Below are 25,000 nucleotides of genomic sequence, written 5' to 3' on the forward strand. Positions count from 1 at the left end.
TATTATACCTCATAAGATGCTAAAAAATCATGTGAATCTTGGATAAAATAACATTATTCCATAAAGTGCATAAAGTACATGTGTTGACCTGGAAACACATCCAGCGAATACTGTATATAAAAATTCAATTGGATTTCTAGTGCACATGTGTAAAAAATATATACTATGAAAATTTTAAAAAATTGGGTATGCGTACAGTAGCGCAGAATCGGAGGAGGAGAAGGACGTGGAAATGTGCCATCGCAAGAAGTTTTTTTAGACCGCGAACAACCCAAAGATATTGGGCCCGAACAAAGCACAGACGTGGGGCCCCAAAGCATAAAAAGCAGGGGCCGCGGCAAGCCACCCATGCAAGGGGGGCAGACCACCGCCGAACAGGCAGTGATTAACCTTTCCAGGTATCAATTGACAGCAATGGAGGTAAGCGTATTAGCAAAAGGCTTATCTTATGTCCCCTCCACGCTATCGCATAATTTCAGTGTTATTGTGGACAATTACAAATTTTCCAGCAAATTGAGACTCAGGGAGCATTTTAAGCTGCAGGACAATAGGGATAAAAGTGGGGAGGATAAGGGCTTGGAACCGAGGGCAAAAAGTGACTTTGATCCTGTGGTGCCCAATATATCTCTACGCACGTACTCCCGTATGATTGATGTAGATGTGGCAGATTTTCCGCAACAAGTAGACCATAGGGGTAACCTCACCAAGGAGGAACATATTGCCCTGAAGGGTCTACAGAAAAACGTGGATATTATTGTGAAACCGGCAGACAATGGTGGAGCAGTGGTAATGATGGATTATAAGTACTATTGATCTGAAATATTATCACAACTATCGGATGTAAAATGTTATCATAGGCTGATTTTTGACCCTACATCTACATTTCAGATACAACTTGGGAAATTGCTGAAAGAAGCGTGTACACATGGTTGGATAACTGAGACTACATGTGATGGACTCCTTGTGACCCATCCGGTAAGACCGGTGATCTATTCACTACCCAAAATACATAAAAATTTAAGACAGACCCCGGGGAGGCCCATTATATCAGCCAGGTGGTCATTGACAGAAAATTGGGGGTCTTTAAATGTGGCAATTGTGCCATGTGTAACTCTCTAATTGTGGGCGATTCATTTTTTCATCCACATACTGGGAAACAATACTCCATCAAATATAGACTCACGTGCACTTCTCGGAATGTGGTATATATTATAAAGTGCCCTTGTGGATTATTATACCGCGGGAAGACAATTAAGGGAGAGAATTAGTATGCATCATGCAAATATAACAGCAGCCCCTGACACTAAACCAAAAAAGGAGGGTAAGCAAGATATTTCCAAGCAGCCTGTGGCACAACACTGGCTCCAGGCCAAACACCCTGCCTCCTCTTTCGAGTGTATGCCCATAGACTGGGTCGCAGATCCACCTAGAGGGGGAGATATGGATCACATCTGGTTACAGAGGGAGGCATTCTGGACATATGAATTGAACTGTGTGGCCCCTAGAGGCCTAAATAGCTCTTTATCCTTGGATTGTTTTTTGTGAGGAAGTTCTTCCTGTGAACTGTTTTTGTGAATGGACATATATGCTAATGATTAGAAATCCACGAATAGATAAATTCTCAACTTCTAATATGTATACACTGGAATATTGAAACAAGTTTTGCTACTAGTATTGTATTCTATGAGTCTATAGCAGACACATCTGTCTGTAAGTAGTGATATAATGTCGCAGGCTGGACCAAAAATCGTATAGAAGTATTAATCAAATAAATAAATATATAAATAAATAAATGAACAAAGATATAGTCAGATAGGTCCGTAGTAGCCAGACAAGATACCGGAGTAACTAAAGTATAGTCTTGTTTTTTAAATTTTCATAGCATATATTTTTTATACACGTGCACTGGAAATCAAATTGTATTTTTAAGAACAGTATTCGCTGGATGTGTTTCCAGGTCAACACATGCACTTTATGGAATAATGTTATTTTATCCAAGATGATTTTTTAGCATTTTAGGAGTTATAATATTTAATCGATTATTATTAATAAGCTAATGCACTGGTATTAATATAATGTTACATATTTGTTTCATTACATTTATCATGTTACAGCACGAAGATGTGATGATGTCATTTCCCATTGATAGAGAGGTGGGGTATATAGATTGGTTTGGGATACAGGCATGGTTGCCTTGAGAAACGTCACATTGGCTGTTCATGCAATTTTAATACACTTGAACAATTTTTCACTAAATTATCTCGGTGTTGCTGTTTTATTTGTACTGTGTAAACCGTTTACCTTGCACCCAAGGCAAAACAGTTTGGTGGTGTGCGTCCCTTTACCTTGGGATTAAAAATATGCAATTTACACAAACTCATATTTGAAAAAACATGTGGTAGCATCTCAACAAACAAACATTATCTCAGTGAAAACATACATCCTGTAGGGTGATAAAGTTCAAGGCACAAGGTGCAAAGCATTGGGAAGAATGTACTTTGTAAGGCCAAAGGCCTCAGGAGTAGTGAGGACCAAGGGAGGAAAATAACAATGTCCAAGTTCGCAGTACAGTAGAGGATGAGACAGAAGAATGGTCGAAAACAGGCAACAAGATCAGTCCAGGCAGAAGAGGTTCAAGGTCGAGAATTCCAGGCAAGGGTCGGTACACAATAGACAAGAAGTTAGCAATGAATCACACCCAGGAGTAGTAAACTAAACCTATAATTGGGCACTGATGATTGTCCGGAGTTCCCTTATAAAGGCCCAGGTTTGGCGCCAATTTTGGACGCATCGGCGTCATGACGTATGCGCGGACGCGCTGACGTCAGCGACTGACGCGCTGACGTGTGCGACTGACGCCGGCGTCCATTATTGACGCCGACGCCCATTCCGTCGCCGGCGACCAATCAGAGTGTGGGAAGAGGTCGACATCATCCGTCTGCGTCCGTGAGGAACCAGGGAGCCACCATCTTGGACGCCATCTTGGTTATCCAGCTCAGATTCCATTACAGTACCCCCCCCCCTAGGGGGGGCCTCCGGACCACCTGGGTTAGAAGGAAATTGCCGGTGGAATTTTTGGACCAGGAGAGGGGCGTGGACGTCTGAATTTCTTACCCAGGAGCACTCCTCAGGGCCGAACCCCTTCCATTCAATGAGGTATTGTAGGGTGCCCCTCGAAATCCGGGAGTCCAAGATTCTTTTCACCTCGAATTCTTGATGTCCGTCCACCAAGACAGGAGCTGAGGAAGAAGAAGAAGTACCTGCAGGTTTGAGCAAGGAGACATGGAATGCGTTTGGAATCCGCATCTCTGAGGGAAGTTGTAAACGGACAGCCACCGGGTTGATGATCTCAGAGATGGAGAAGGGACCAATAAACTTGGGACCAAGTTTCGGAGAGGGGACTTTGAGACGAATGTTTCGGGTGGATAGCCAAACCTTATCGCCAGGTGCGTACAAAGGGGAAGGGATTCTTCTTTGATCCGCGAACCTTTTCTGGACCAGGGAACTTTTTTCCAGATTGACGACCGTAGCGTGCCAGATGGCCGACATGTGAGCAGCTTGGTCGTTGGCGGCAGGGACATTGGTAAGTAATAAATCCTGAGGAAAAGCCAAAGGGTTAAGACCGTACATACAGAAAAAAGGGGACTTTTCGGAGGAAACGTGTAATGCATTGTTATGTGCGAATTCCGCCCATGGAAGCAGGTCCGCCCAATCATCTTGGCACAGTGATACATGGCATCGAAGAAACTGTTCAAGGGCCTGGTTAACCCTTTCTGCTGCTCCATTAGACTGTGGATGGTATGAAGATGAAAATTGAAGAGAAACACCAAGGGCTTTACACAGGGATCTCCAGAACTTAGAAACGAATTGGGAACCACGGTCAGAGACAATTTCGGCAGGGAAACCATGGAGGCGGAAAATGTGTTTAATGAATAATGAAGAAAGTTCAGGAGCAGAGGGAAGTTTCCGAAGGGGAGTAAAGTGTGCAACTTTAGTGAATCTGTCAATTACCACCCAAATAACAGTGTAACCAGATGAGTTAGGGAGGTCCACGATGAAGTCCATAGATAAATGAGTCCATGGGCGAGAAGGAATGGGTAGTGGTAAGAGTAACCCCTTGGGAGGGGAACGCCCAGATTTGGATACAGCACACACAGAGCAAGAAGAAACAAAGTCTTTGACATCCTTTCTTAGGGAAGGCCACCATACAAGACGAGACAGAAGTTCAGTGGTTTTCTTGATTCCAGGATGCCCGGCCTGCTTGGAACTGTGGGACTGAACCAAAATGGAATGACGGAGTTCAGGGGGAACAAAGGCAACACCAGGAGGGGTTCCCGCAGGAGCAGAGGGTTGAACAGACAATAACTGGGAGGCCAAGGATGGAAATAGAGCAGCGATGATTTTTGTAGGAGGTATAATGGACTTTGGTTCGATGGAAGCGAGATCTTCAATGAGAAAACTTCTGGAAAGAGCGTCTGCCTTCCTGTTTCTAACACCAGGCCGAAAAGTAAGAATGAAATTAAAACGGGAGAAGAATAGTGCCCACCTGGCCTGACGAGGGTTGAGGCGTTTGAGTGATTGGATATATTCAAGATTTTTGTGGTCTGTATAGATGGTCACAGGGATAGAAGAACCTTCCAACAAATGTCTCCATTCTTCTAGGGCAAGTTTTACGGCCAGCAACTCTCGATTTCCAACATCATAATTTTGTTCGGACGAGGTGAATTTCTTAGAGAAGAAAGCACAAGGATGAAGCTTCCCATCAGTAGACGCTCTTTGGGACAAAATTGCTCCGGCACCGACATCAGAGGCATCGACTTCAATAAAAAATGGCTGAAATGGTTCAGGGTGTCGAAGAATGGGGGCAGAAGAAAACGAAGTTTTAAGATCCTTGAATGCTTCCAAAGCTGAAGGTGGCCATTGCTGAGGCTTACCCCCTTTTTTGATAAGTGAAAGAATGGGAGCAATTTTGGAAGAAAATCCCTTGATAAATTGTCTATAATAATTCGCAAAACCAATAAATCTTTGGATGGCTTTAACACTGGTGGGGAGAGGCCAGTCCTGGATAGCGGAGATCTTGGCAGGATCCATTCTAAAACCCTGTTGAGAGATGATGTACCCAAGGAAAGAGATGGACGATACTTCAAAGGAACATTTTTCCAATTTAGCAAATAAGTTATTTTTCCGCAGACGGGAAAGGACTTCTTGGACTTGAAGACGATGCTCAGCAAGATTTTTGGAAAAAATAAGGATATCGTCCAAGTACACCACCACGTACTGGCCCAGTAAATCTCTGAAAATGTCATTTACGAATTCTTGGAAGACCGCGGGAGCGTTACAGAGACCGAATGGCATCACCAGATATTCATAATGCCCGTCCCGGGTGTTGAATGCGGTCTTCCATTCATCTCCTTCTCTGATCCGGATTAAATTATACGCCCCACGAAGATCTAACTTGGTGAAAAGACAAGCCCCTTTGAGTTGGTCGAACAGCTCGGAGATGAGAGGAAGGGGATAACGATTTTTAATCGTGATTTTATTCAGACCTCTATAATCAATGCAGGGCCGCAAACCTCCATCTTTTTTCTCTACAAAGAAGAACCCGGCTCCAGCCGGGGAAGAAGAAGGACGAATAAAGCCTCTTTGCAGATTCTCTAGAATGTACTCCTTCATGGCACAGGTTTCAGAAGGAGACAGTGGATAAATGCGACCCCTGGGAGGCATGGTTCCAGGAAGAAGTTCGATGGGGCAATCATAAGGACGATGGGGAGGCAGGACTTCGGCAGACTTTTTATTGAAGACATCAGAGAAGGCTTGATACACAGGGGGCAAAGAAGAATTGGAAGACACAGATGAAACTTTAATAATAGATTTGGTAGGTAAACAGTTCTGTTGGCAAAAGGAACTCCAGCGGGAGATCTGAGAAGAAGCCCAATCAATTACAGGGTTATGAATATTCAACCAGGGCAGACCAAGTACAATGGGAGTAGAAGGACAATCGATTAGGAGGAAGGACAATCTTTCAAGGTGCATAGATCCCACAATAACGGAAAGTTCATCGGTGGAGTGGGAAATTGTAGCGGAGGAAAGTGGACGATCGTCAATCGCCAATGCTCGAAGAGGAACAGCCAGAGATCGCAGAGGAATGGAATGGCTTTCTGCGAAGACCTTATCGATGAAATTCCCAGCTGCGCCGGAGTCAAGGAAAGCCTCAGAGGAAATCGTCTGGGTTCCAAAACGAATCTGCACAGGAAGGAGGAAGCGTTGAGCAGAAGAATGGGGAGAGGGACCAATTCCACCCAGGTAAGTCTCCCCAGTCTTACCTAGGTGTTGGCGTTTCCCGGCTTCACTGGACACTCATAGGCGAAGTGGGATTTTCCACCACAGTAAAGGCAAAGTCCAGCAGCCCTTCTCCGAAGCTTTTCCTGTTCGGTCAGACGAGCCCGTCCGATCTGCATTGGTTCTTCCGAAGGCAGGGAAGAAGAGGCAGGAACCGCAGGATTTGGAGAAGACAAGGTGGAAGCCGGGTTGGGAAGGAAGGGTCTTTGAAAACGAGGAGCCAGAGTAGGTTGGAACTTGTGGAATCTTTTGGTTGGGGAGTGCTCTCTGTCGAGTTCAGCTTGAAACTCCCTCTGCCGAGTATCTACCTTTATGGCCAGGGCGACTAGATCTTCCCAACGGGATGGAATTTCCCTGGACACCAGATCAGACTTTATACGTATCGCCAGGCCGTTGTAAAAGGCAGCGTGATACCCGTCGTTGTTCCACGAATCTCTGCAACCAGGGTGCGGAACTCAATGGCGTACTCCGAGACTGAGCGAGTTCCCTGTAGAAGATGGAACAGGCGTGCGGAGGCAGCAGTGGCACGACCCGGAGCATCAAAGACCACACGAAGTTCCCGGACGAAGGCTCGGGCATCATCGATAATGGGATCCTCCTTTTCCCATAGAGGCGAGGCCCACTCCAATGCCTTCCCTTGCAGACGGGAGAATATGAAGCCCACCTTGGCTCGTTCCGACAGGAATTGGCTGGGTGCGAGTGCAAAGTGGACCTCGCACTGGTTAATAAACCCACGGCAAGCTGTAGGATCACCACTGTAGAGTGGGGGAGCCGGAATGCGGGGTTCGGTGGCGTGAAGCGGAACCACAGGTACCGGTGCAGGAATAGGATCGGCAGGTGTTAGCTCCGACAGTTTAGCAAGAATGGATTCCAAAGCTTGACCAAAGTGAGATTGCTGTACCTCATAGGACTGCATGCGGGATGCCAGACCACGAAGCGCTCCACCGACATCAGGCGGCGCAGGATTCTCCTCCGACGGGTCCATGGCCCAATTATAATGTAAGGCCAAAGGCCTCAGGAGTAGTGAGGACCAAGGGAGGAAAATAACAATGTCCAAGTTCGCAGTACAGTAGAGGATGAGACAGAAGAATGGTCGAAAACAGGCAACAAGATCAGTCCAGGCAGAAGAGGTTCAAGATCGAGAATTCCAGGCAAGAGTCGGTACACAATAGACAAGAAGTTAGCAATGAATCACACCCAGGAGTAGTAAACTAAACCTATAATTGGGCACTGATGATTGTCCGGAGTTCCCTTATAAAGGCCCAGGTTTGGCGCCAATTTTGGACGCATCGGCGTCATGACGTATGCGCGGACGCGCTGACGTCAGCGACTGACGCGCTGACGTGTGCGACTGACGCCGGCGCCCATTATTGACGCCGACGCCCATTCCGTCGCCGGCGACCAATCAGAGTGTGGGAAGAGGTCGACATCATCCGTCTGCGTCCGTGAGGAACCAGGGAGCCACCATCTTGGACGCCATCTTAGTTATCCAGCTCAGATTCCATTACATACTTATACCTACACAATGTATAACTAGTCAGTTGGTAGAGACAGTAAACACAGAGTTAAAATTACCTTTTTTTTTTTTTTTTTTTTTTACAGTTATGAAAATAGCAAACAATAGAAACAAAAATGTTTAGCATGTTGTTCTCGACATGTAAAACAATGGTACTCCCACGTCTAAGATGTTTTGTTCGAATGCTATTCATTTAGAGAATACAACAAGCACTTGAGTTTACGAGTAAAGACTAATTCAAATGAACAACTAAAAAACAAAAACCTTTTCAGTGCTTCCTTCAGCTCTGGAACAGATCGGATACACTGAACAGTAGCATTCATATAACACGTGTTACCGAGGTTTGTCAGGCCACAAGGTAACTCCATCTGCAGGAGAGAAAGTATAAAATATATCAATATTCTTACACCTATTTACACACATTTACATCATATACTATATGGCTGAACCGATTCATAAACCCCATAAAAGTATCGAAATTTAAGCCACACCAATCACTGGCAACCTAGGTGCCACACATCATACAAGGATAACAATTCTGTGCTTCCTACTTTACACCAAAAGGTAGGGTAAGGCTCTTTCCTGTGTCTAAAAGTAAAAAAAAAAAAAAAAAATGGAGACCGCTCTAGCTCACCGCTAACTTCTCCCTCTGCCAGGTGCTCAGTCTCCAGTGTCCCCACTGTACTACACACATAAACTAGAATTAGACGGCACTTCTGGGTTTGTTTTATTGTAGCAGCTAGCTGTACAAAACCTAACGCGTTTCTGCATGAGATCCCTTAATCTCATCCCAAAACGCGTTAGGTTTTGTACAGCTAGCTGCTACAATAAAACAAACCCAGAAGTGCCGTCTAATTCTAGTTTTTGTGTCTTTCCTGTGTCCGCACAATAATTTCCTGTGTCCAAAGCACGTTCCATACAGAATGGGAGTGCTGAAATAAGTGTGGAAGGACTTGACTGGAGACGGCAGAACTATCAGTTCAACCCAAGCAGGACCGCCATCAGGGGGGGGACAGGGGGGACAAGCGTACCGGGCCCGGGCATGAAGGGGGGCCCGGCAGCGCTGCATTTTTTGAAGATCCGGGCCCCCCCTACGAGCGCCCGAGCCGTACGTCTTGCCTCTTGCGTGCCGAATGCGGAAGTGCCGAAAAGCCGAAGCCGATGCGCCGAAAAGACCCGAAGTCACGGAAAAAGCCGAAGTCCCGAAGTCACGAAGCGCCGAAAAGACCCGAAGTCACGAAAACAGCCGAAGCCGAAGTCCTGAAGCAGCGCAAAGACCCGAAGTCACAAAAACAGCCGAAATTGAAGTCCTGAAGCGGTGAAAAGACCCGAAGTCATGAAAGGAGGCGAAGTTGAAGTACTGAAGCCATGAGTTCAATCCTACTGAACACCAGTTTGTGTGTTTTTTTTTTTTTTAATCCCCTGGCCACCAATGTATTATTTTAATATTCTATAGGCCCCTGCCACCAATCTTTTTTTTAAAACTTTTTTTTTGGGGCCCCAATTTTTTTTTAACTCGTAAGGGGCCCCTTGCCACCATTGGTTTTTTTTGTTTTTTTTAAAAAAAAAAAAATAATAATTTTCTTTTTGGTGGCCCCAAATTTTTTTAACTTGTAAGGGGCCACCAGTTTTTTTTTTTTTTTTCAAATTTTTTTTGGGGCCCCAATTTGTTTTTAACTTGTAAGGGGGCCCCTGCCACCAGTTTGGTTTTTTTTTTCAAAAAAAAATTTTTTTTTTTCAAATTTTTTTTGGGGCCCCAATTTGTTTTTAAATTATAAGGGGGTCCCTGCCGCCAATGTTTTTTTTTTTTTTAGTTTTTTTTACATTTTTTTGTTGGGGCCCCAAGTTTTTTTTAACTTATAAGGGGCCCCTGCCACCAATGTTTTTAAAAAAAAAAAAAAAAATTTTTAGCAGTAACCAACCAGTTGATGGGGGGGGGCACATGGGTCATAACTGTTGCTTTTGAATCTGAGCTAAATGCTAAGGATCAATCGCAAACTCACTGAACAATTATGTCTCATGTGCCCCCCCTTAAAGTCACCGACTGAAAAGCAGGAAGTTGGATTCTGTTATGTAAGACATCCAGTCACGTGATAATTCAACCGCACACCTGTAGTTCACTTCCGCTGCACTGGTCGTGCTGGTCCTCTGTTGACCTGGCTGGGTCCCTTAGCAACAACAAGCGTATTCAAATGAATCCACACACAATTATTGGAAAGTCTGGGAGCTTACCCAATTTATTTTGCTACCAACAGTATAAAAGTAGCAAAATAAAGTTGTGTTCTGTTCAATATCCAGTCACTCCAGCCTTTGCACATTACATTTTTGGCTAACTATATTAGAAACATTTTTTATTTTGCACAGCCTAACTATTTTTCCAGTTTTTATTTTTACACTGAACTGTTCCTTTAAGAACCAATTTCATGTTCATAGGGAATAGGAAATTCCCTGCAGCCTGAAAATGTCAGTATAGAACTTACAGTCAGGCCTTTAACATCCAAAGGCACCAGGGGACATCAGAACTTAAATATATATAAAGGAATACTTACAGCAGAAGCCAGTTGCTCTTCTGTCATGTCTTCTACAAAGACTGGTCTCATTGCAGGTTCCTCTGGCAGAGCTTCAGCAGATCCCATCATTAACAATGTCATTCCCTGATAACAGACACTTACTCAGCATGTATATATACACACGTACATCTACATACACTATGCATGAATGTACCTCTACCATTATGTGCATAAAGACAGGAAAGATTAAGGAAATAAGTGGTAATAGAAATACTTACAGACTTTATTTTTAAGTTTCCCCAGTCATCATCCTATGAAGAAGACAAATAAAATACATACAACTATCAGTATGACATTTTGACAAATAATAAGCAGCTCTGGTAATTGCCAACATCAATTATCTAATATAAGACTTTTCATAATATGAAACATTTCAACATGAATCTTTGTATTAGAAAACAAACACAGCGTAACTAAATCCTGATAAAATTGAAACGGCAGAAACCACACACTAAAAAATGAAAGATAAGGAGTAAGCTACATAGAGCACCTTGACCTGTCATTTCATCCCAAGATTTTATTCAGAGATAATATTCTGTATAGAACCTAGAAGGGAGAACTGTGGCTCAGGTGTGCTTTATAATGCTGTAGAACTACAGCTCTTTACATGCAACAACTAGCAAACTTACCAACCAGTGGTCTACTACTGGTTTCCATGGCAGTGTAAGCCACTTTTGTTATCTATTTCCAACTTTTTGGAAACACATTGCTGGCTTCAAAAGGAGCATATATTTTTCAGAAAACAATAACATTTCTCAGTTTGAACATTTTATATGGTTTTTTTTGTACTATTTGCATTAAAATATAGGTTTTCAACGATTTGCAAACCATTCTATTGCCACCAAAACATTTATGTTGATGGAATTTATATACTGGTGATCTCTCAGAAATATTGCTGTCCTGTCAGATTTATTACTTTGGAACTGTACATGGCATCTGTTAAGTGTAGATGAAGATGGCACCAAACAAAGGATAATAACATTTATACCTTTAATGTTCCTCCTTTTACCATAACCTTTTGTCTATCTGGCTGCACCCCAGTCAATGCAAACAGCTGCGCTTTGAAAACCATGGGGGGCTCATCGGTGTTCAGTTCCACATTGTCAAACTTCTCCTTCCCCCATTTGACGTTCACTGTCAGGAAAAAGTCCAATGATTAATTCACATACAAATGGGAATCCTCACAAAATATTACAGTAAATTACTAATCTACAGTGAGACTGCTTCATAGACACCAACACTACATTTAGAACAATAAAAATCACTTAAAGGAGTAGTAAGATGTTAATGGGGAATTTACACCGGCTAACTACACTTCACATGTTAAAATATGCATGCGGTTAAAATTCAACAAGATGTATCAAGGGTTAAACTATGCAGCAATGTAGAAACTTTAGGGGTATATTTCATGTTTTAGATATTCACACACAGGATGACCAACATAGTGCTGGTAGGAAGTATTCTTTTTGCTGAATATGCTTTCTTGGAAACTTCAGGTGACTTCGGAATTTTTCGGACTTCGGATTTTTCATTTTAGCCGGCGCAAGACAGAGGTAAGGCATTCGGGGAGATTGGTCGCCACAAAGACGAGGCGATTAGTTGCCAGGCAACTAAATCTCCCCAAATCGCCCAGTGTGACCTTACCCTTATATTTCCTTTATGACAAACAACAGCCCTATCTTGCTTTATGGCAGGGATTCTAAATAAACTCCCAGGATTAGAGCCACTGTGTCACAAGCTAAACCAGCAGACAGTATTTACCCCACCCCACAGTACAGCAAGTATGAAATGAATACTGATTGTTTAAAACACTTTTTGTTTAACACGCTTTTTGCCTTGCAAGGACCAAACATGGAGTAGCTTCAGTCGGCCATTTGTCATGTTTAGTTATCAAGAAATAACAAAAACCATAGTTTTTTGTGATTGATCTCATGTTGAACAAGGGACTTGCTATCACTTTAAGTTGAATAGACAAACATTTATTTCACTGCTGCTTATAATGTCTGTAGCTTTCTGAGTGCAAGAGACAATGAGGCTTATGTGAGGCAATTTAAGCAGATTTTGCACGCATTGTACTCATTTTATGATTTCTCAACTAATCAATGCACGTAATCTTCATGAACAATAGCGACCCTTGTAAGAACGGTGAACAGAGAATTTGATGTCCTTAAAGGGATGTCCACCCAACTGATTTTATTTGCCTAATCCAGGATCATTTAATTCAAAGCAGCCTTTCAATATACATTAATACAGTACTTTTACAGGAATTATTCAGTATAAAAATAAAAACTAGGTAAAAAGATAGGCTGTGCAAAATAAAAAATATTTCTAATATAGTTAGTTAGGCAAAAATGTAATGTATAAAGACTGGAGTAATTGGATGTCTAACATATTAGCCAGAACACTACTTCCTGCTTTTCAGCTCTCTTGGTTTCCACTGATTGGTTACCAGTCAGTAACCAATCAGTGACTTGAGGGGGGGGCACATGGGACATAACTGTTGCTTTTGATCTGAGCAGAATGCTGAGGATCAATTGCAAACTCACTGAACAGTTATGTCCATGTGCCCACCCTTATATCTATTTACCCAGTTTTTATTTGTACACCGAACTGTCCCTTTAATCATTGATTGAAAGTTATTTATACATATGAATAAACCCTGGTTTCCGTAGTAGTTATAACTTTCTGTTTACCGTTTCTGACTTCAAAAACAATGTAACCGGAGTTAGTTTTCCTCTCTGGGTCTTTTAATTAGCTTTTATTAAAAGGTCTGCAACATTGCTTCAGGAGTGAAAGTTAAGATTGCAGAAAACAGCCAGACAGATACTGCTTTTAGCATTTAAAATTCACTTTAAAACCAATGAAAATTGGTAATGAATTGTAAACTGGAAAAATGCTTAGCGTTACATTTTTTTTCACTGTACAAATAATTGGTTAAATGTCCCCTTTAAAATCTACATGGAGATAGTATTTACATACAGTAAAATAATATTGTATTAGATACTGGTAAACAGATCCACGACAGTCATGAATATACTGTCACATGCCTAAGTGAAACCTATATGCAGGTATGGGACCTGTTATCCGTCTACTAGAAAATCATGTAAATATTAAATAAGCCCAACATGCTGGTTTTGCTTCCAATAAGGATTAATTATATCTTAGTGTTGGATCAAGTACAAGGTACTGTTTAATTATTAGATAGAAAAAGGAAATGTTTTTTTAAAAATGTGGGTTATTTGGATAAAATGGAGTCTTTGGGAGATGGCCTTTCCGTAATGCAGAGCTTTCTGGACAATGGGTTGCAGATAACGGATCCCATACCTGTATTATAATAAACTACTCCCTGTTGAAAAATATGAGCATAATAGAAGTCAACGTAGAGTTCCATAACCTGCATATATGGTGATGGAATTCCTTGGTGACTTATAATATCCTTATCAGTGGTTAGTGAATTTGTATCTCATGACTTGCTGAAACTTGTGTATTATTAAAATATTGTACCCCCTGTTGTAAAATAGAAGGATATATAGAAGTCACCTCGAGGTTCCATGACCTGTGTAAAAGCACTATGGCCTTGTGCCTCTTTATATATGGTCATGGAACGCCTCTGTGATTTATAACATCCTTATATTTTACAACAGGGATACATTATCCTCTACACATTAGTGATGTGCGGGACCAGAAAATCTCAACCTGACCCTAACCCAACCCGTACCCGGCCCCTCCATTCAAATAGCTGCACATGCCCACAGTGACGTCACAAAAGGGGCAGGTGCAAATCTATAAATGGAATAGCAGGAAGCGTTAGGTCACAGGCGGGGAGAGCGGGAGGAACCAATCAACCCGAACCCAAGATTTGATGCGGGTCCCGTGGGTTTTCAGGCACATCACTACTTCATGCACCTTTGTAAAGATAAATTCTACACATAACCAATGAACATAATGTAAAAAAGACAGCAGTAGTATGATGCAGTTGCTGACACAAGATTACCAGTTTTTGTGACACTAAACGGGCCTACTAATAAATAGAAGTAGAAATGCTGTAGTTTATATACTAAACTTGCTGTACCAGACCAGAACTTCAAAATGGTCTAGAGCACCTGCCCATTTTGCAATGTTGCCCTGTCTCTCGAGTGTCAATGACGCTGCACGTGCTCAGTGAACTCTGGGAATAATTGAGGTCAGATATTAGGGATGTACCGAATGCACTATTTTGGATTCGGCCGAACCCCAGAATCCTTCGCAAAAGATTCAGGCGAATACCGAACCAAATCCTAATTTGCATATGCAAATTATGGGTGGGAGAGGGAAAACATTTTTTACTTCCTTGTTTTGTGACAAAAAAAGTCACGCGATTTCCCTCCTCGTTCGGTTCAGCCGGGCAGATGGATTCGGCCAATCCAAATCCTGCCTGAATCCCGAACCAAATCCTGGATTCGGTGCATCTCTATCGGATATAAATGCTGATGCTACAGGGCTAGTTATTAAATCCTGCTGCAAAATTCACTGACTTCTTAGCTGCCATGCAATGTAAATGTGTTACTAATTGGCTTTCTATGGTGACTCCTATATTCTATACGTGCAGTATATTGTGAGTAGGTCCCTGAGTGACAGCAGTAGCTAGGGTTGCCACCTTTTCTGGAATAAAATACTGGCCTTCCTATATATTTATCTTTTTTCCCTATTAATAACATTGGGATCAACCATCATTTTTACCGGCCAGGCTGGTAAAATACCAGCCAGGTGGCAACCCTAGCGGTAGCAGCACAGAGCATGTGCAGTGAATCAGCAGAACAGGAGCCAGGGAGTAGCAGTAACAGCAGTAGCATCATGTTTAGTGTCACAGACATCACTGCTGAAGGGCTGTTTCCTTGGGCAGGTACAGAAGCCCAAACACATAATGTACAACATTTCTGCTTTGTGGATCTTTAGTTCTCCTTTAAGCACTCACTGTATATAGTATGTGGGAAGAACCTGTCATGTAGAGAACAGGCATAACACTGACACTTCTCCCTCATGCCCCTGCACTTCTCCGGACTTTACAAAGCTAAAAACACAATACACAAACCTAAAGCCACACATCATAGGCATAACACACCAAGAAGGCAATTAGCAGACGTCTCATTCAAATAAGTTCTATATAGGCCAGCGCCCGGCCGGGTTTATCTGAACTACACCTCCCACCATTCTCTATCAACAACAGAGGCTGACAACAACAGCAGAAGGAGGGACACTCTTTTGCCGAGAATGCTGGGAACTGTAGTCTAGCAAAGGCCGAAAGAAAGCGCGTGAAGAATTTCCGCATGGTAATGTACATCTCCAATACCTGAGTAGAGGGGCATGCTGAGACAGTCCCGACCTCCGATATAGGATCACTGCAGGCCTTTACTGTCTGCTAATAGGCCTCGAGTGACGTCACGGACACGTGACGTTAAGCCGCGGGGAACGTCACGAGCACGTGACATTCGGCGCCTTCTTCAAATGGCTTTATAAATAGAAAATGCGTGAGCGCAGTTCCTAGTGGTCAGCCGGGGATGCTTGGAAAAGAACGATTTATTCATTAAAGGCAGTGCCACAAGCTCCTCTGAGTGAATACTGGGTCGCGCTGGGTAGAAATCACGGGGCTGTACAGGGCTCACTGGACCCCGGACCCTAAGCCCCGCCCCAGATCCCGCCCTCACCACAGTTAAAAAAAAAACCTGTGGCGCGAGGCCCCCTCCCATAAAAGTTTTTTTTGGTGGTTCCCAGAGAATATTTGGCCCCCTATGAATTAAAAAAAAAAATGGTGACCAGGGCCCCTCATAAATTAAAAAAGGGCCCCTTTACAAGTAGAAAAAAAAAATTGGGCCCAGAGAATATTTAAAAAAAAACTTTGTTGCCAGGGCCCTCTTTACAAGTAGGGTTGCCACGTTGTCCGTATTTTACTGGCCTGGCCAGTAAAAATTATGGCTGATCCCAATGTTATTAATAGGGAAAAAGATAAATATATATGAAGGCCGGTATTCTTTTTCAGGAAAAGGTGGCAACCCTATTTACAAGTTAAAAAAAATAATATTTTTATTAAAAAATATTGGTGCCAGGGCTAGGGTTGCCCTAGAAACAAAATTAACGCCAGTGGTGGGGGTGGGAACTAAAGGGGTGGAGCGTGACACAAAATGGGTAGGAGACATGGGGTAGTTCCGCAAAAGGGGCCGGGCCACATCACTAGAAGCCGAAGAAAAATTTTTCACCGGAGGGCAAGGGCTTTTATAAATGGTATTACAAATTACCAGCAGCTACATTGCCTGTATATTTGTCATACCGGCTCCGGCCCTGGCAGGTGTTTTACCAGGTAGCCCCATAAAATACCGGCCCGGGTGGCAACCCTAGCCAGAGCCCCCCTTACAAGTTAAAAAAATTGGGGCCCAGACAATATTTTTTTTAAAAAACATTGGCGCCATGGCCCCCCCCTTACAAATTAAAAAAACATTGATGGCAGGGGCCTATAGAGTATTAAAATAATACATTGGTAGCCAGGGGATTAAAAAAAATAAAAAAACACATTGATGTTCAGAGAAATTGAACTTGTGGCTTCAGGACTTCAACTTTGGCTGTTTTCATGACTTCAGGTCTTTGGCTATTCGGAACTTCAGCAGAGACCAGGCTGCATGGCTTTGGCGCTGTCAAGGGGGGCCCAGCTATTTCAAAAAGGGCAGCAAAGCCAAGCCCCCCTTCAGACCTGGTACAGCAGTACCCCCTGTAGAAGTTGATTCAGTTTTTCACTTAGTGGAATACATGTGTAGTATTGCAAAACAGATGAGCTGTTGCATAAGCCTGTGGCACTTGCTGTTCAGTGGAGGGTGCGGATCTATAAGACACTTGCTGCTCTCTTGAAGGTGTGTGGCCAGTCCTGCATTTGTGGCAAAGGCCAACCAGGCCTAGGGCGGCAAAATTTCAGGGGCGCCATGCCGCCCAGCCGCATACTAAGGCAAAGGGGAGCCGCAGCTCCACAGTGAACCGGCTCGTTGTTCGCTCGCAGGGGGGCAGTGCACCAAACCGGACGGGCGCTAGAACCTGGGGGTCTCGGGCCGCCAGACGAGTAAAACACGTGCTTAAAAGTATATTGGCATGGGAAAACATTTTTTTTTTTTTTTTTCAAAATGCCTCCCTTAATAGTGCTGCTCCAGCAGAATTCTGCACTAAAATACGTTTTTAATTTTGAAATCTGACAAGGGGCTAGACATATTGTAAGTTTCCCAGGTGCCTCAGTCATGTGACTTGTGCTCTGCAATTTTTACCATCCAGTCTCCATGGTTTATAAGCTGGCATATTGATCTCAATGTTTCCGTTTTGAAGGTTTTTTCTATTGTGAATATTGGGAGTGCCCTCCACCAACCTATTTGCATAAATAGTCTAAATTCGATTCAGATTTGCAAAAGATGCAAAAATTCGAATTTCAAAATTTATCATGTACTGTCTCTTTAAAAATTAAAATTCGACCATTCGCCATCTAAAACCTGCCAAATTGCTGTTTTAGCCTATGAGGGACCTCCTAGAACCTATTTGGAGTCAATTGGTGGATTTTGAAAAATATTAGTTTTTTTTTGGGAAAAACTACGAATCGAATTAGATCAAATGCGCTATTAATTAGATTCTTACCATTCGAATTTGGCCAAATACGGACCTATTCGATCAAAAACTGACCTATTCGACCAAAAAAAACCGACTTAATTTCGGTTGGTCTTTTTGAATTCGAATATCGAAGTTTTTTCAATTCCAAATTCGACCCTTGATAAATATGCCCCTATATGTACAAGATCTCCCATAAATGACAGTTAAAATATCCTTTGTGTTTTGTGTGAAAGTAGACCAATAAACATGCAGTAATGTTAAACAACCCAATCATTAGGCCTGATTTCCAGTAATGTGTATGAACTATACTTTTTATATGATTTTGATAATGAAAGAGTGCTGTGAATATTATTTTCAAAACAGTCTTGGCTTTGTCCATGTCAAGTGAAAAATGACTTAGTACTTAACCATGCAGTCTGTGGGCCCATCAGTAAGGGGCAGAGTTATCAAAGGTTGAAGTGAAAATTCGAATTAAAAAAATTTCGAATTGAAAAAATTAGAATTTCGAGCTATTTTTGTGTAGTTCGACTAGGGAATAGTCCAAATTCAATTCGAATTAGTAAAAAATCGAAAATTAGAATATCGAAATTTATCATGTACTGTCTCATATATTCGACTTCAACCATTCGCCATCTAAAACCTGGCAAATTGCTGTTTTAGCCTCTGGGGGACCTCCTAGAATCTATTTGGAGTCAATTAGTGGACTTTGAAAAATCAAAGGTTTGTTTTGGAGAAACTTCAAATCGAATGCGCTGTTACTTTGATTTGTACGATTCAAATTCGATCGAAAAGAGATATGGGAGTTCAAAAAAACTCCCATTACCTAGAAATTTGACCCTTGATAAATCTGCCCCTAAGTAGTGCTTGTCAGCCCATGTAAGGGACAGATTTCAGACTGTAGTGCATTTCTAGACAAAAATCTTTGTTTGCCAGTATTAAGCAGGACTCATTTGGTAACTTGAATTAAGGCTCCTAGCTTGCAAACACAGGTGTAACTTCTACCTGGGACCTCTGTGATATTCAGTAGCAGGGCCGGAACTAGGAGTAGGCAGAGTAGGCACGTGCCTAGGGCGCAAAGCTATGGGGGCGCCAGGCACGTACCTTACCTGCCATTTACCCCTAGTCCAGTCCCCTCTCCTTGCCAGTTCGCGATTCCGTGTGCTTGTTGAAGCGTGTCAATTCACGCATGCGTGCGTTGATGGGCACATCACTTTGCATTTAGCCTTATTGCACCGGAGGCAACGAATGGTTTACAGAATAAAAGGACCACAGATCGCTTCTCACATAAGCTTAACTGGAGTCCAACCTAGGGGCCGATTCACTAAAGGGCGAAGTGGCCGTCGCTAGCAACAATTCACTAGAAATCCCATCCGCAAGGACATCACCAATTCACTAACATAGAGGACAATTTGCTTGCGAACGAGACCTCCATTATTGTTCATTCTCACCCTAACGCCAGGCGACTTTTCGCTCTGGTGAACGGTCATTACCAAGATGCGATATTTTACTGAACTCTTTCACCAGAGTTAACTTTGCCACCTCAGACCAGGTGAACTGATAAAACAAAGCTACATCTTCCTCAATCTTATGTCAGTGACATCATATCCTGTATGCCGGAAATGCATTAAAGTTGTAAAAGAACTTGTTGACTTTTCTGTTTTTAAAGCAGGATTGCCTTCAAAAGTACAAACTATTAAATATTTATGTATGAACAATTTTTTAAAACTAATTTGAGGGACATGCCACATTTGTTTAAGGGTGGGCTCATGTCTAGGGCATTAGAGGATCTCTTCTGTCTTTATTATGGCTCATTGGACATGTTAGAAAAAGTGGCCACTTCAAGCATTTGTACCAACATTACTATTAAAGATGTCCATGAGACTTTTAGGTACCCGCCCTATTCAAATTAACCTAAGCGTAAGCGTTCTAACGAAGTTTTGCTATGCAGAAATTAACGCTAGCGAAAATTCCCTATGAAATGCACACCCAGCCAAAGTAATGCTAGCGATATCTGAAGTTGTAACTTCGGGAGACTTTGAAAAACTAAGCGCTCAGAGTGCCATCCTGCTGGCGTTTTACATTCTATCCGGCGGGAAGGCAGTTCGGGGAGATTAGTTGCCCGAAGAAGTGATTTGTTGCTGGGCGGCTAATCTCCCGAAATAGCAGCGTGTGTCTCTTCCCTAAAAGACAGATTTATCAAAATGCGAGATTAGAGCTCACCACAGAAAAATACAGTCACTTTCTATTTATTGCTATGGGATATTTTGGATTGGATTAGATAGGTGACTGAGTTTACAATTTGATACTGTATATACAATTCTAAAAAACCCATAAGAATAAATAGAAAGTGACTGAATTTTTTTGCGGCAAGCTCTCTCACATTTTGATAAATCTGCCCCTAAAAGTGCAGTGAGCTCCCACTCAAATTCAGCCAACAGTCCCAAATACTTTTATATGTTTCCACAATTTCAGTGTAGGTCAGTGTCAGAAACAACGAAAGGAAATCTAGACCTCAGGAATGAAATAGTTTATATCATATTAAGTGACCTATTAAAAAATCTAACCAAACTGGAATATATCATTACATATTGCCCTTTAACATCTCTTACCTGGAGCCACCATTTTGTAATTGTCTGTGTGCTCCCTCAGCGATCACCTGACCACAAATAATGCAGCTCTAACTGTAACAGGAACAAATGTGGAAGCAACAATTTTGTCCAATAATTGGCTCATGTGGCCAAACACGTACAGGTGCCCTTGGTTTGTTGAATCTTGATTATCACAGGGGGTGATGTTAAAATAAAAAAATCATTTAGATGACGCAGGGTTTTACATATGAGCTGTTTTATGCAATATATTTCTATACAGACCTACATTGTTCAGGGGTATCATTTTCCTTTAACAAGATTACTTCTCTGTTTACTTGACCTTAGAAAAAGTGTCAGAATATTTTTTTTGATATTACAGGTAAGTGGCAGCATTTTTAACATTTCTAGCCCTAACAATTCTGTGAGGTGCAAGTAATCTAGGAAATGAGTACTACAACTTCTTACAGGTTTTTGAATTTTGAGTCTAGGTAAATGTGCCCAATGTTTAAAAGTTATCTGTACAAGTGCCTGTTTTCAGGACCCCCCACTCTGCATTTGCAGCTCAGGACTCAAGTGTAACATGTAGGGGGTCCCTTTCTACTATACTGTACTAAATGTATTTTCCACTACTACTAGTATTGCTTTGTGCTACTTTACTACTTTCTCACTAAAAGTGTGGGGGTGGCATAAGTTGCCTGGAGTGGATGTAATTTTTACACAAAATTATTTAGTCAAAACCATATATTTTTAGAAAGTACACAAGCTGTCAAATGCTAATAGTTAAATATGTATTTCTATGCCAAACTACCAAAGCTTTGCTCAATGTGTTACAACTCATTAAATATTTGACTTTCCTGAACCCCTATGTTATTAGGTACTAGAATAAAACATTTTAAATATAAATTACTAGAGGTCTTCTGAAAAGTATGATACCCAATATCCATAGAATTACCAAAATAGCGCATATGTAGAAACCCCCAAAATAAAAATAATACATACAAATTGTCATGCATGTCATTTACACCATTCTATGTGTAAAAGCCCTAGAAAGTAAGTTGATCCCAGAATACCATAAAACGCATTGTGATGAATCCAAAATGGGTAGATACTTCTTCCTACTCCAGCATCCCAAATGGCAATGCTTTGCTAAAGCTAATTGCATCTAAGCTTGTAGTTTATCTTAGGTGTAAATGTAAGTGTGTGTTACTCTAATAGTGTGCTTTTTGTGTGTCACCTGGGTTCAGGCAAAAGTTACTGGAGGGCAGTCAACTGACCCAATATATTGGACTGGGAAGCTCAAGAAGTAAAGCACACAGAAGGAATATAATTCTGGCGGTCCTTGGGCAATTGTTGCATAAAAGCAAGAGACCAATGAATTTAAGGGGTGGCTTTACACGCTGCTCCTCTGTGCCCTGATCTGGAACTTCTACAGAATGTTAATTTACAATCTGTGGCAGACTGGTCCTTTACTGCCAGAAAATATATTTTATGAGTTGTGATAGTGAAAAATATATGAATTTATTCACTGAAAAATGTGTATAGTTGTAGACTTGCAACATGCATTAACTGCACAGCCTGAAAAAAACCCTCCCAGTACATCACCATTTAGTTGTGTAACACTATACATATACAGTCATATGAAAAAATTCTTTGGAGTTTTGTTTATCATTGGCGGAGCTTTAGCAACTTCCTTTTAATATATAACATGCCTTATGGAAACAGTATTATTTCAGCAGTAATATAAAGTTTATTGGATTAACAGAAAATATTCAATATTCATCATAACAAAATTAGACATCAATACTTAGTTGAGCTCCTTTTGCAAATGTAACAGCCTCTAGACGCCTCCTATAGCCTTTGATGAGTGTCTGGATTCTGGATGGCGGTATTTTTGACCATTCGTCCATACAAAATCTCAACAGTTCAGTTAAATTTGATGGCTGCCGAGCATGGACAGTCTGCTTCAAATCATCCCATAGATTTTTCCATGATATTCAAGTCGGGGGACTGTGACGGCCATTTCAGAATATTGTACTTCTCCCTCTGTATAAATGCTTTTGTAGATTTCCAAGTGTGTTTAGGGTCTTTGTCTTGTTGGAATTTCCAACCCCTGTGTAACTTCAACTTTGTGACTGATGCTTGAACATTATCCTGAAGAATTTGTTAATATTGGGTTGAATTCATCCGACCCTCAACTTTAACAAGGGCCCCAGTCCCTGAACTAGTCACACAGCCCCACAGCATGATGGAACCTCCACCAAATTTGACAGTAGGTAGCAGGTGTTATTTTTGGAACGAGGTGTTCTTTTGCCATGCAAAGTGCTTTTTGTTATGACCAAATAACTAAATTTTTGTCTCAACAGAACAAAGCACTTTGTTCCAAAATGACTGTGACTTGTCTAAATGAGCTTTTGCATTCAACAAACGACTCTGTTTGTGGCGTGAGTGCAGAAATGGCTTCTTTCTCATCACCCTGTCATACACATGTTCTTTGTGCAAATTGTGCTGAATTGTAGAACAATGTACAGATACACCATCTGCAGCAAGATGTTCTTGCAGGTCTTTGGAGGTGATCTTTGGGTTGTCTGTAACCATTCTCACAGTCTTTTTTTTTCTTGGCCTGCCAGACCTGGGTTTTACAGCAACTGTGCCTGTGGCCTTCCATTTCCTGATTACATTGCTTCCAGTTGAAACGGACAGTTTAAACCTCTGAGATCGCTTTTTGTAGCCTTCCTCTAAATCATGATACTGAACAATCTTTGTTTTCAGATCTTTTGAGGATTGCTTTGAGGATCCCATGCGGTCATTCTTCAGAGGAGAGTCAAACAGAAGCAATTGACTTGCAATTGATCCGATACTATCATGGGAAAGCATGTTTATTTCAAAATGCATCAAGTTAATAGTGCCGCTCCTGCAGAATTCTGTACTGAAATCTGTTTCTCAAAAGAGCAAATATCTGACATGGGGCTAGACATATTGTCAGTTTCCCAGGTGCTCCCAGTCATGTGACTTGTGTCAGCACTTTAGGATGGAACTTCTTTCTGGCAGGCTGTTATTTCTACTTAATGTAAATGTAATGTAAAAGTGTCTCAGTGGGACTTAGATTTTATTAATGAGTGTTGTTCTTAGATCTACAGACAGCTGTTATCTTGTGTTAGGGAGCTGCTATCTGGTTACCTTCCCGTTGTTCTGTTGTTAGGCTGCTGGGGGGGGGGTGATATCACTCCAACTTGCAGTACAGCAGTAAAGAGTGACAGAAGTTTATCAGTCACATGACTGGGGGCACCTGGGGAACTAACAAAATGTCTAGCCCCATGTCAGATTTCAAAATGAAATAAAAAATCTGTTTGCTCTTTTGAGAAATGGATTTCAGTGTAGTAGTCTGCTGGAGCAGCACTATTAACTGATGCATTTTGAAAAAACTTGTTAACTTGTTTTCCCATCCTTTTAAATACCTTTTCTCATGATTGGACACACCTGCCTATGAAGTTCAAGGCTTAAGGTGGCCATAGACACACAGATCGGATCGTACGAATCGAGGATTCGTATGATTTTCTGATCGTGTGTTGCGTGTGCCGACATCTTTCGCCCGGCGGAGATCGGTCGTTTGGTCAGGTTTGATTTTGCCCCGACCGATCCCGCCGGAGCTCATGGCACATCGTAATCTGATCGTTCGGCCATACGGTTACCCCCGATATAGCCATGCCTGTTAATGGCATATCGGGGAAAGATCCGCTCGTTTGGCAACATCGCCAAACGAGCGGATCTTTGCATCTATGGCCACCTTTAATGAGCTAATCCAACCAATTTGGTGTCGCCCGTAATCAGCATTGAGCAGTTACATGCATTCAAATTAGCAAAATTACAAGGGTAACCACATATTTGCACAGCCAGTTTTTCACATTTGATTTAATTTCATACAACTGAATACTGCTTCAGTAAAAATCTTTGTTCAGAAAACACCCCAGTTCCTGGGAAATGAAAGACATACCACAGTTATCTTTTTTGATGAATGTGGAGTAAATTATTATGCAGGTTGAGAGGGGTTCCCAAACTTTTTCATATGACTATATGTTCTATCACTGTACTTATTGCTCTTTCAACCTGTTCTTGACTGTGAGTGAATGTGCTCAGACAGCATAGGTGCATTACTAATATAAACTGGCAGTTTCTAAATTCCATGCTAATCCATCATTCATATGCTCAAGGCTGGATTTTTCGACAACACTTTGGGGACAAAGTATATATATACTGCATGAACAACTCTACTTTTATAATAGTGGGGGAAAAAAGCAGTAATTAGATACATGTACATGTAATTCAAACAGTGTACTTTATTTGGAAACAGTGGTTCCATAAATAGGCTTTATTTC

General features: G+C 41.8%; 1 protein-coding gene across 1 annotated transcript in view; it reads right to left on the minus strand.

Annotated features, from left to right (window-relative positions):
- Positions 1-16,034, minus strand: part of usp14.L (ubiquitin specific peptidase 14 L homeolog) — a 28,754-nt gene extending 12,720 nt beyond the window's left edge. The window contains exons 1-5 of the mRNA XM_018267928.2: positions 15,755-16,034; positions 11,414-11,559; positions 10,644-10,676; positions 10,405-10,509; positions 8,120-8,223 (exon numbers count right to left, since the gene is read on the minus strand). Of these exons, the coding sequence (XP_018123417.1) occupies positions 8,120-8,223; positions 10,405-10,509; positions 10,644-10,676; positions 11,414-11,559; positions 15,755-15,770 (404 nt within the window). The 5' untranslated portion in view covers positions 15,771-16,034. The remainder of the gene's footprint in view (positions 1-8,119; positions 8,224-10,404; positions 10,510-10,643; positions 10,677-11,413; positions 11,560-15,754) is intronic.
- Positions 16,035-25,000: the final 8,966 nt, after the last annotated feature.

Source organism: Xenopus laevis, chromosome 6L (assembly GCF_017654675.1).
Source record: "Xenopus laevis strain J_2021 chromosome 6L, Xenopus_laevis_v10.1, whole genome shotgun sequence".
Taxonomy (NCBI): Eukaryota; Metazoa; Chordata; class Amphibia; order Anura; family Pipidae; genus Xenopus; species Xenopus laevis.